General features: G+C 37.3%; 1 protein-coding gene across 1 annotated transcript; it reads right to left on the bottom strand.

Moving 5' to 3' along the window:
* Positions 1 to 13,148, bottom strand: LOC144440168 (uncharacterized). Its single transcript, XM_078129447.1, has 3 exons — positions 6,872 to 13,148; positions 3,009 to 3,102; positions 1 to 1,399 (listed from the first exon to the last, which is right to left on the bottom strand). The coding sequence occupies exons 1-3, from the start codon at positions 12,718 to 12,720 to the stop codon at positions 1,301 to 1,303; spliced, it is 6,042 nt and encodes a 2,013-aa protein (XP_077985573.1). The 5' UTR covers positions 12,721 to 13,148; the 3' UTR covers positions 1 to 1,300.
* Positions 13,149 to 13,995: the final 847 nt, after the last annotated feature.

The raw sequence follows: 13,995 nt of genomic DNA, 5'->3' as shown, positions 1-13,995 counted from the left end.
TATGTATGTATGTATGTATTTGTATTAGTATTTCGGCATGATCTGTTGTTGTTTTTCTAAATTGATAACTTATAACAATAGTCTCGTGCCAAGCTGAAACTGAAGTCAATAACTTGTAATCATAGTAGTAAATATACACACAAATATATATATATATTGGCAATTCTGCTGAATAATAAAAGATATATACATTCCCTACCAATTTAAGTGAAACGTTTAGTCATACTTCAATTGCCTTTAAATTGTAACTAGAAAATTTACACAAATGAAATTTATGAATCTAACAATAACTCGATATTATCAAAATATCGAATTAAATCCCTATAGTATGTCGAATGGTCTACACTTTAGAGTGGAAACATACTAAGTACTCCAACTCAAATCTACAAAACAATATTACAGTGCGTTGAAGGTTACTGTTCACTGTCCTTTTTGCTACAATCACAAAGAAACCAATAAGAAACTGTGTACTCTAGACTAATAAAGCAAAAGCGAATGAATACAATTTCTTGTTACATTTAGTCTGACTCAAATCAACCAATAGAAATAGACCCAGCCACGCAGGCGCCATTTTTTTTATTCGTTTGTACTGTAAGCGGAGGGTGACATCTGTTCTTCATGTTCATTTGATGTCATGTCTGCATGATGGCATATTAGCCAATTTCATTTAGACAAAATGTAGCAAGAAACTGTATTTTTTGGAATATTGCTATCTTAAAGTGTAGTGTGTGTCATTTCTTATGGGTGTCCAAGTGACTGTATGAAACAGAGAGGGTGAAGAGTAATCTGCAACGATCTGTGTCTAAACATTTACTACTAAAATAAAACTTCGACATTCGCTTTCATGAGGTAAAACATGGTATGATAGTTGTATCTAATAAAAACAACGTTCAATATTCTGACAGCTTCCGTGCAAGATTGTTTTCTTTGAAACAGACCTCTACCACTACCCACTAAAGATAAGATATGTAATATCAATATTAGAATAAGTTTATCAAACGCGTTTTACACGAACTAGGAGTTAGTATAGAAAAGACTTATTTACGAACCATATTTGTAAATTCACATAATTTGCATAAATTTAAATGACAAAGAAATCAAGTCTCTGTAGTACATATCAAACTAAATATAGAAAGGAATTCAGCCAAGTTTTGTTGAGGCAAAGAATCCCTTCGTTTGTCAACCAGTTCTGCAGCATCGTGTATCGCGTTTCCGTACGTGTAAATAACAAATCCGTAGTCTTGAGCGCATGCGTTGACGAGGATGTCGAATATAATAACCATCTAACTGTAGTGTTGTATTAGTATTCATCGTCGTCGCACTTGATATCGTCACCCAATCTCTTGCCGTCTTTAATTCGAACCACGTGATTTGGTCCAAACGGGCCCTGTATGTCCCCCTGGAAAAGAGAATAGATTGAGAATTATATTCAGCATTATCTGTCAATGTCACTATAGAGGAATTGAACACTATTTGGGAATCACTACATGTATATCTAACATAGTTTATAAACTTCTCCTATTGAGTCATCCTTGGTATATAGTTCTGTGCATTTCTTAACATAGTTTGCAATACTTTCTACAAACAAATACACTCAAATATTTACTAAACTAAAATGTGTTGGAGTATACTGGGATACGTACGATAAAAAAATGAAGATAAACTACCCTTTTTCGACATGTTGGATATCGTATGGCATTGAAGTAATTGTACATTTGAAACATACATACATACATACATACATACATACATACATACATACATACATACATACACACACACACACACACACACACACACACACACACACACACTCATACATATTCTTAGCTCGTAAATACTCGCCTCTTTATTTTTGGTAAACTGTAAAAGTTCTAAAGTAGAGGTTGTATTTATGACTTGTACTTCGTAATAATCGATGTATTGTCCTCTCATTTAAAAGTGGCACACTTAGTGTGAAATTTCCCATGGAACCAGATCAGGCAGAGTTCGTGAACTGTTACAAAGTTTGTGTACAGGCAATGAGGTCAAAGTGTACAAGACACATACAGAGCCGATGTGACCGAATTAACCCTCTATGGTAATAAAGATCTGTAGTTGATTGTCTACACGTGTCTAGCATATTAATACAACGGTTGTCAGTAACTCTGATGCCTTATAATTTACACAGACACTGGTCTACCGTAGACATGACACTATAAGGGACCAAAGGCACGGTCGATATCATGGTTACAACTTGAATGTGATGATAGGAAAACGATGTACATACATCCATCCATACATACATCCATCCATCCATCCATCCATCCATCCATCCATCCATCCATCCATCCATACATACATACATACATACATACATACATACATACATGCATACATACATACATACATACATACATACACACATACATGCACACATACATACATACTTACATACATACTTACATACATACATACATGCATACATACATACATGCATGCATGCATGCATGCATGCATTCATGCATGCATGCATACATACATACATACATACATACATACATACATACATACATACATACATCCATGCATACACGCACGCACGCACACACACACACACACACACACACACACATACATACATACATACATACATACATACATACATACATACATACATACATACATACATACATACATACATACATACATACACACATAGACTTGATCAGTACTACTGACCAATGTCAGCCAGGCCATGGAGGTAGGAAGGATCCGGACCTACATCCATGGTCAGGCGTAACACAGATACCATACAAGACAGCCATAATATAAAGACTGAAAGAGGTGCCTTAGATGTACAGTACTCGACTACACAAGATGTGTATGAACACGAAATAAAGAACCCATTGTTAACCCATACCCGCAGGAAATGCGTCAGTGAACGTATTGAAATCGGTATTTGGTTTATAGTCTAAGCTATCTAGGACAGACATGACTGGGGTCAGTTCAGTTGAACGGTATCTTACCTCGTCTGACTTCAGTCGCCATCTCCCGTCGACAACATATTTATACTGGTGTTCCCCATCTCCAAGATCGTATTCTTTCAAGAAACACTTTTCCCTGAGTAAAGAAATTGATATAATGCATGATTGGGTGAAGTTGGAATTTGGTGATGTCAATGCATAGAAAACGCCTGTGTTGAAGCATCGAAGTATATTCCTCCATGGTTGTATGGTAATGGTCTGGATTAGTTATCTAAAATACTCAAGATCAACTGTCATGTACACATACGTTTCCTTTCTCCTTTTTTTAATGAACGGGCTTAGAATTTTGCATAGACATATATATACATTTAAACAGTAAAGCGGAATTCGATTGTTCATGTTTTGTGAGCAACACAATTCAAATTTTGAACTAAAATTGCATTTTCTCAGTGTATGACTCTGTTTCTTTCTGTCCATCCTCCCCCCCCCCATAAAAGGCTTCTTAATATCTAAGTTTACATTCCTCCAAACACTTTTGTCTTTCTGTTGTCCTCACTGTATCATGATGTTTACATGATAATGCGACCGTGCATATTAATGAGACTGCTTGAATAGAAATAACATTTTTAAATGACCAAAAATATTGATCAGTTTGGCTGATCAAATGAATTACCAACGTTGCAACACACCAGGTACATTTTAAAACAAAACATTATCGTGATATATAGGTCTGACAAAACTGCACCTCCGATGAGTGTTGGATCATTAGTTATGCATGATAAGAAGACACACCAGTGAACTGTCTCAGTGGCATCCCACCTCATATCACATTTACGTGTTGTCGTTTATAAGAAAGAGATTGGAAATTTTGAAAGCTCTGCTATAATAATTCTAAAATGACTGTTAGACTGGGTTACATGTAATAGAACCTCGGACCATCTTCTAGTGATCTGAGATAGAACATATACGGGTCAGAGTATAATGTAAATACCTACATCTTTGTAATACCCTTTGTGTACTTATTGATTGACTGGCATTTACACGTAAACCGATGACCTTGTTGAACTTTACAAACTTGTCAAGTAATGAGCCCCAGGCATTGGTGTTGTTTCTCTCCTTTATTCAATTCATTCATTTGTATTTTTAGTTCGATATACTTGTGATCTGAACCTTTTCAATGTCCCTATCACACTTTAATATGCTATTATGCGTTTAATTGAATTAATTTTCATCAGCGTGGGTTGACTGCCCACCAACACACACACACACACACACATACATACATACATACATACATACATACATACATACATACATACATACATACATACATACATACATACATACATATACACACACCATACCTTCATAATGTTTACTTAGTCAACAAATGTTTCCTAGTGCATAGCAGGTAAATATACGTTTTTGGCAGTGACATACCAGTACAATTGCCATTCGGTATTTAATTAGATTTTTTATGTATTCACTGGACTCTGGATTTTAACCCTATCTACCCTCCCACACACATCGCACTGTTCACCGATCAATATCTGCTTCGTAGTGCACAATAGGTCTAAAGGGAGTGGTACATCAGTATGATTGCCTCTGGGTTTTTCGTTTCAACTTAATTTTCTCTATATGGATGTCATCACGAAATCAATTTTTATCAAACGTTTCGCAGTACACAGTACGAGTAAATATACCCTTACAAAAGGCAATGGCATACCAGAAAGATAGGAATAGAAACTATGGTGAATTCTTTACCACAGTTCAATATTCATTGTCAAACATTTGTTCAATTTATCAACCAATGTAATGCACTTTTCAAATGCCATCTCGTTTTTTAGCCACTAACTTCTACCCTTGCTGTGAGGCTACATGGTAATATTTTACTCCGCGAGCTTTGACCTTTGACTACTGTCATTATTGCTCAGAACACTAAATCGTACGTTTCTTGTCCTTTAGTCAGAAGGCAATGGAGCGTAGTAAACTATGTTTCTGTCTGATCACACAAACAAAACACTACACCTAGTTAATATTCAACCACTGTAAACAATTGTTGTGAAAAGGTACACACGTAAGCTAAGCCCTTTCAAATGTATCAATCGTTCGCTCTTAGCACTGACATTAAAATAAACTCCCCACAATTGTCTAAATAATAGAGTTACACAAATAAAGACTGGCTAGGTACAACAAAAACATTGTATGTGCCTGCATATACGTTCAATGGTATTTAAAGACGTATTGAATTCAATCCCATAAAAGTGGATAATAGTGAAGATTTCTATTTGAAACCAATTTTCCATAGACTTAACATGGGCAATGCTTAAGGATAGGGGTGACCTCACTGCAGAAGTTGTGTTTTCAATACTAATTAAGCACGTGTTCTTATATTAATTACTGGTGTTTTGTTGTAAAGATTGAATAAGCCTTGGGTCATTTTTTTGTTCTAGACTAACTTTTCTTGTTCTGCCACACATCTGGTTATCTCTCCTAAATCCTCACTTGAACTGATAATTCAAGACTTTGGAAGAAATTAAATAATTCAAGACTTTGGAAGAAATTAGATGCAAAAATGGTTATTCAAAATCTACTGTTACTATATGTTTGGGATATACTGATGGACAATTAAATGTGCTATGATTAATCCAGTATGTAATACACACAGATGTGCTCGGTTTTGATACAAAGCAATCGATAATAATGAATAAACACTTGTAAATTATTAAAAGATTTTTACAAAATATGAATGTAACTTAACAGTAACTGGGACAACATTTCTTTCAATATACATTGATTTCTTTAGATTGTAATATAAAAATGAAATCTCACTTATAGTTATTTTTAACTGGAATAGTTGCTTGCAATAAGCTTTCTAAATCAACAGAACTGTTTATTTGTTGGTTGATTGATTGATTGATTGATTGATTGTTGTTTGTTTGTGTGTTTATTACTCCTAAAGATCATAATAGCCTTCTGTAAATTGAAAGTAAAGTTACAAAAATATAATATCAAAAATGAAATTTTGTAGTTCACAGTAATTTGAAAATATGATTCAGATGCATATTTTCTGATTTGACTGTTAGAATAAGTAGAATATTTCTTGCATGTCATTATATTAGCACATAAATTGATTTAGAAATGACGAGATACAACTGATAATTACTAGTATCAGCAGTTAAAAATACAACCTTTTATGTTCAAATAGTTTCATTCACTGTCTTGAATTCTCAACAAAACTTAATTTCATCAATCAACAAAATATCAGGGTCTTCCAATATTTTGACGACTAACAGCCGTCTTCATCTGGCAATGAGGCAATGAACTAAAAACCTTTTATCATAAAGTTAATTTCAAAATAAAACAAAAGACTAGTCATAGATTGGGTTACACCCACCTACATTACCAGATAATTGAAACATTTAAACCCCAACTGTAACCCCTAACTGTGACCCCACCCAAAGTCTCTCAATATCTATATAATTGTAACAGACGTTGACTAAAATTCAAGACTTGGGAAGAAATTGGGTCCAAACATATAGCGTTATCCAAAATCTACTGCTACTATTAGTTTTTGGATAGAATATTAAGGACATACAGGGTTACTAATCTTGTTGATCAGATTCTTCCACTGAAAATGAATGGAATAGTGGATCAACAAGTCTCTATATTGCCAGGTCTAAAATTAACAGTCAAAAAAACTTGAAAAGGCGCCTCAATATTTTTTTTTTCAAAATGTAAGATCACACAAGTTTTAGTGTTGATGTTTGGTTCCAGCCACACTTGGAATGTTTTAGGACGCTTTACTTGCATCCATTGTGATTATCTAAACTGATTCAAGCAATTGCCTTTTAGCAGCTTTAATAACTTTCATTGCAGTTTTAGGAAACATAAAGTCAATTTACCTGTCATCATATGTCATTGATTCTGCCTTCCAATGGTTAAATTCACCAGCAATAGCAACAAAACGTCCACTGTCAGTCCATTTAAACACAACTGCTGTCAAGTCAGTTTTCCCTGCAAAGACGTCGTCTGCTTCACACAATTCGCTCTCTCCCGCCATAATGTTATTATCCTTTGATTCTTCGCTTTCGTTTTGATTTTTGTAAGATGGTGATAGTCCTGTCAAATAGTCGGAAGCATCGACCACTTCTGATTGTAGCGACGACACATTCTCTATAGTATCCGAAACACTAGTATTAACTTCTTCAGATTGTTCCTTGCTCCTAGTTTCTGATATCGAAATTTTTTCAAGGTCACCCAAGTTCAATTTTACTGCGTCTTCACCTAATGTATTTCCACTATGTACGACTTTGCTGCTATCGTCTAATTGTGGAGAATTAGTACAATTAGAACCAGTTCCGGTCAAGTCGTGTTCAGTGTGGAATCCTTCATTCAAGATTGACGTCTTGGTAGTGTTCTCATATATTGCTGTATGCTTTTCGTCATCAGGATCTGCCAACTTCTCTTGTAGCTCATTTGAACTTGTTTCATCCTGATCATTCTCCATGCTGTCCTCACTTCCAGACTCGTCCAAATCGCATTCGTCAGTTTCCTCGGCGATTGGTGTGAGAAATTCAATCACCCCCTCAGAATCGTAGATTTGTACAAAATTATCACCACGCTGGTCTTCATGCGAATAGATGTCTTCAGTGGGTGTAGAACTTTCTTGGGATTCAAATTCATCAGAATCTTCGAATATTGCTGGGTATTCCGATTCGATGCTGTGCCTCTTATCTTGTACTGTCTTGTCCGATTTTTTTGCGAGGAGGGTGTCTTCTTGAAAGGTAACATCTTTCTCAAGATCGACATATTCACCGTTACTGTCAGGAAGATTATTGACATCACCCCCGGGAGAACTACTTTCTGATATCCGTTTGAAGAAAGGGGCATGTTCAGTAATATCTGCAACTTCTGCATCATTATATTGGTTATTAGAGTCATCAACTACACTTTCTTTAATCAGTGGTAGCTGCGGGTGAAAATGAAAGTCCTTGACCTTGGTAGGAGAACTGCTACAAGGATGTGTTTCGATAATTGGAGGATGAACACCGATATCAAGTTTACCATGTAAAAACGGTATATTTCCAGATCGTTTTGCAGCCTCCTTCACTTTGTATACAGGTACGCTCTTCCTCAATTGAAATTCTGATATGGTTCTGATCACATCCGTGGACTTTATTCCACCATTGCCAAATTTATTTTGCACCTCCTCTTGTCTTGCAGCGAGACAATCTTGACACACCATGGTTGTTTTAGTTGTCATGACAACTTCAGGGTCCGTCATCGTCTGCTTGGAATCTTTTTGGATTTCTGACACGACCCTATCGTTGTCTAGCATATCCAACACAGCAAACACTTTGTCTGTGCTAATTGAACGAAAGTTAGTTTCCGTGGCAACGTTTTCACGTGTAGTGGTGGAACTGTCTTTTCGAGTAACTCGTCCGTTAGCATCAACTGCCTTGTCTGTGGTTTCGACGTAGAGGCTTGTCTTTTCAAAAACTTCATCTGTAGAAGTACATCTGATGTTGTCAGCGATAAAGTGGTTCTCGTCGTCGTCGTCGTCGTCGTCGTTAACGTTGTCCTCTGTCGTTTTAGAATATGTACTCGTAATGGCACTTGTATGCATAATGTCTTGTAAATCGCATTGTAAACCCTTGTCATTTTGATCATAGTTTTGAACATTTCCATCACGTGTTATAATCACAGTACTATCTCCACTACGTTCGATTTCACATTGGCTTTCACTATCAACTAGTTGGACATCATTCCTAGTATTTGCTGAAGTTTTAAGAACTGTTTGTTTGCCTGTATTTTCGTTTTCTATTTCAGCCACAATGTCGCCTTCATCATTCACATCAGTTTTATTGTTTCCCTGGTTTTCAGTATCCAATTTAAAGTGTTTCGAAATCATCTCAGAATCAGTGTAAACGGTCAAATCTGTATTAGTACTTGCATCCACCCTAGGAGTCATTGCACAGTCGTGTTTATCTTGATTAGTATTGTACTTGTAAATGTCTTCTTTCGGACACATGTCTTCTTCAATGTCATCAGCATCAAGTGTTGCGCACGACATCTTCTCTTCATCGTTACTTTCATTGTTAGGATCTATGTTTGATAACCCATCCAAAGTTGAAACTGGCAAGCATACCTTTACGTCTGTGTCAATGACATTGATCACTTCTGACTGTCCATCAATAATTGGGTATGTTATCGGGCGATTTTCCTGTAATTTCGCGTTATCTGATGTTATAGTGTGGACTTTGTGGTTGACGTCATCCGGATTGTTCTCGCTGTCTGTTGTTTTGTGTTGCTGATTCATGTCAGTCTCTGGTGGAATATCAACAGGGGCAAGCGTTTGCATTTTTAATTTTCGCTGCCATTGTGACGATTCGCTGTCATGATTATCAAACCGAATTGGCTCATTTCTCGCCCCTTTACTGACGTCATCTTCAACACTCTCTTCGTGAATGTGTTGTCTTTCATGTTCCAACCTTGCATCACTGTCTAAAGGAACGTTATTGTTTGTCTGGTCGTCAGGTTCAAGTACTGCTGCCGGTTGTTCAAATATTTGTAATGTTATATTATCACCAGAGCGATTTTCTTCTCCCATCCAAAGTTTATCAAAAGTTGTACTGTTTTTCTCTTTGCGAAGTTCATTGTCATCAGAACCTATATTCTTTGAAACTATTGCATAGTTATGTTTTTCTTGATTAGCTTCGTCGTTGTTAGCTTCTGCTGCTGTTTGTGTGGTCAGTACAGAAACTGGTCCACTGCTGTCATCTTCAAACTCGCGGTCTGCACTATCTCCCGAACACACAGACACAGGATCATGTCTCACTAGCTGGTCTTGCGTTGATAAATATACAGCATGCAGTAGCTCATCAGCATCCATTTCCGTTTCTGTATCTCCCATAGTTACTACGCCATCAATTTCCTTTCCTGTACTCTTTAAAACAGTTTCACTGTCATAGTCTATGTCTTGATTTAAATCAATATTGTCGAGTTTATCCTTTGAAAGACTTTGCAAGACAAACATGGCTTTTGAGTACTCATCTGAATGAAGCATCCCTTCTATTTCGTCATCTTCCGAATATGGTGTTTTGATTACAGTGCTAGGTTCAGTCTCTGAAATTTTGAGAATGCTGGGTAAACTACTTAGTGGTTCGGACGACGAATCAACATTATCTTGTGTGACTACTTTTTCAGTTTCAGGAAAACTATATCGTCCAGTTACTGTGTTTGAGTGTTTGTCCAAGTTTTCAGTAGCAAAGTGATCACAGACCACATTGGTAACGTTGTTAATGGGAGGTAACTCCACTATCATAGCTGCTTCTAAGTTTTGTTGTGTATGCATTTCATGTACTGTACGTTTTTCAAGAATGTCTTCCTCTCCCATTTCTTCAGAGGTCCATTGGTCTTCCTTTCTTATTTCGGCTGTAGCGTTTTGAGAGACGGCACCACTGTTTGATAACTGATTCCCAAGTTGTGAATCTAACTGATCAGTAATGATAATACCACCATCCTCACAATTTATGATTTGTTCTTGCATTGCTACATTATCTCCTTTTCGTGAAAATTTGTTTTGTTTGTCGAATGAACTTCCTTCATCGGAATAACAACCTTGCAGCGATTTCAACGCATCGCTCTCAATTCGCAACTTCTGGTTTGGCTTTCCCGTTTCTCTTCGTGAATTCAACACGTTCGTCTCCTCACCAGTAACTATGGCAACATTATCAATGGATTGCAGTTCTCTATGATCGTTGCTGCCACGATAAAGTATATTGGTGTATGTGGTTATACCGCTATCATTCTCCACACTATTATCTTTTAGATACCTCTCATTAATATTGTTCGTTCCTATGACAACATGTGCTGATTCGACTGTTGTATTCATGATGCGTGTTTTCTCCAGTGAATCTGAATATTTCGCCCCTGTTTCATTTGTCATGTCTGTATTCCGTTCTTCTGTTTTCTCCATTGTCATAAAACTAATTAAACCACTGCTGTTCTTTCCATCAAACACAGAGACCCTTTCCTCTTTTTGAAAAACCGACGTTTTGTTTTCATCTCCTGGATGGCCACTTCTGTCACTCGGATCGTCAAGATTTCTACTATCTAAGTTTATTTTATCCTGTGGTGTTAAAGTTGATATTTCTTTCTGGATAAAGTTCGATTGGTCTGTTGTTGCTACTGTTGTTGTTGTTGTTGTTGCTGCTGTTGTTGTTGTTGGTATGTGGTTACCGCCATTTTCATCCTTACTGGTTTCGTGTTCGATTATTTGATTATTGCTCGGTTCACATCTCTCTGAGTTCAGAAGAAATGAGTCAAGTTCGTCAGCTGGTTCAGTTTCAAACTGTTCACTATTATCTTTGACCGAGTCAAACATGAATGAGTCAGAACCAGAACCAGAACTGGATCTCGATAACGACTTGTCCAAAGTGATAGAGAACGGCAGTGCTCTATTTACAGGCAGTTTATGAGGTATATTATCAGTAGACAATGCTTCGAGGGGTGTTCCATTACCTGTCCTGATATCGGAGGTGTCAAGGTTACTCGGCGATACGTTCGCATCAGCGGAATTCCCGCCTAGTTCCCTGTCAGTCATAGTAAGATGGCTTCCCTCGTCAACTTTCATGTATGTGATATCATAATTAGGATCTACCATCGTTGGACTTGATGTCTTCTCTAATGTCCCATTGGTGTGTTCGACATACACTATTCCATCACTACTATATCTAAATTCACCTGTCATAATTTTACTCTCTTCGTCCCGATTTTCAGAATTGTCGCTGTTTTCTGTCCATTGTTGGTGATTTGCTGAACTTTTAGTATACTTCCCCGGTTTTGACAGGCGTCCTTTCTCCCTTGTAGTGAACTTTTGACGTGTGATATTGCCATTTTGGAGGGAAACTTCGCGTTCCCCTTCAATATAGTCAGCGAAAGTCGTTTCATGGGTTGAATAAAGAACCGACTGATCTTTAATTGACGACAGCTGACTGGGTGACATCTCATCAAATCTAACAAGTGGCAGAATTTTTTGTAGAATATCCGTCTGCGCATGCTCCTGATATTTGGCAAGAAACCACTTTTCGACGGCATTGTAGAGAGCATGCTCGTCAACAACTTGTAAGTCGTCTGTTTCCAGCAAAGTCAGGATACAGTCTAACGGAAGATTGACCCACTTCTCGGAAACGTCGTCCATGTTGGATTTTACAACATTCGCACATTCTTGTTGCAGTTGTTGTATTTGTGATTCAGGTGCACACCTCATATATCCATGTAACGTCCAGTCAATAACAATATTCAGTTCACCTTTTCTATCGTTGATGTATTTCCTCATCCAATCCAGACATCTTATCCACAGGGGTTCAACTTTATACTTTATCGACAAAATTAACAGGGGGATGACGTTGTCTGTACTTAGCTCTACGGATTTTGCGCCGTAATAAAATGATCTTAGGAACACCGGAAAGACAACAAGACACTCGTCACTTTCTGTCAACTGAAGCATGGCATCGCCGTCCCCAGTCTGTCCGTTCTTATCAACATCTTCTTTGAAAAGATCACGAAATACAGTACTTACTTCTGAAAGTACTCTTTTATGTGCGTAGTACGGTGTACTGTCGATGTAAAGATAAATATCTCCGTCTTTTTCGTTGAAAAGACTAGCAGACTGACATTCTGAGGAAGTCGGTATAAACTGATCATGATTCAGGGCATCACGTTGGGATGTTCCATTTTCTGTCGCCATGTTTGTATATGAGACGGCTCCGGTGAGAAATGTGCGTACACTTCACAATATTGTTGGCAGACACGTATTGCTAATCGAAACTCTCCTCAAAACAACAAAATGGCGGCTCACAGATCACACGACAGAGCCCATATCCTGGCTGTAAATAAAACCCCGAGTACTGAGTTCAGTAAACCCACACTGCATAGATGTCTGAATGAGACATATTGTATTCCTTTGGTCGAACGATGTCTCTGGGGCATTAACTAGTCCGCACACGCAAACGTTGACACGTCAGTCACAAAATATACCCTTAGCTGCCTCTCGGTCTTGTTAAAACTGTTATCAAACACACGGCAACAACGAACGACTCACCTATGACATACCAACACGGCGGCGTTGAATACAGCGATCCCACGCTTACAGTTACTGAAACATGTGGTCGATGCGTTTCGTCATCTCGACTCTATGACCTTTCGCTTAAAATAAAATATTCATGCAGTTGCCATGACAACAGTTGACTAACTACTTCATCACAATGGGAACTTAATTAATGGACAATTAAACATAATGGCAGAGTTTTCGTAATAATAGATTCTATCAACATCTGTGTGTTTATTAAGTAGCCGATGTTACGCTGGTTGTTCAGTGAACCTGTTATCAAATAAATATTAACTCACGTCGGACTGTGACCTCTCGTCGTGTTTAGTATTTTTTATATGTACGACGTCTAATAGACAAGTATGAAATGGCGGGTTGGCACATTGCCATATCTTGATCGCGCGACGCGACATTTACATCAACAGACAACATGACCTCAGAAACAATGGCAGATACGGGACATCGTTTTTTCTTTGCATTCTGTATATCACCGGCCTACATCCACCCCAACTTCTTTTACCTATACACTAACAGGTTTAATGTGACACTGGGTAACTTTGCCGCGTGTGTAATTTTGACCTAGATTCCAATACTATGTCAAATGGTTACTTGTGCCGTAGTATAAGATTTAAAAAGTGCGACCAACTGAAGAATTAAGGTATATTGGCACAACTTGAAAAGTAGAGCTAAAAAGCATGTAATATATATTTTAGTGTGTTGTTTGTCTTTTATTTGTCTTACCATTTTTTGCACACTGAATTATGCATAACCTGTTTCTATTTTATCAATATATTTTTATTTTAATTGCGTGAAGAGAATGGTACACGTCACTACCTACCTGCTGCAGTCGAAAATAAACTGAATGGTATTCTTATACAATAATCTCTATTTTTACGGGTATATATCATTTGTCAA

Source organism: Glandiceps talaboti, chromosome 9 (assembly GCF_964340395.1).
Source record: "Glandiceps talaboti chromosome 9, keGlaTala1.1, whole genome shotgun sequence".
NCBI classification, from domain to species: Eukaryota; Metazoa; Hemichordata; class Enteropneusta; family Spengelidae; genus Glandiceps; species Glandiceps talaboti.
Note: the sequence above shows the minus strand (reverse complement) of the source record. Positions and strands in the feature narration are given on the sequence as shown.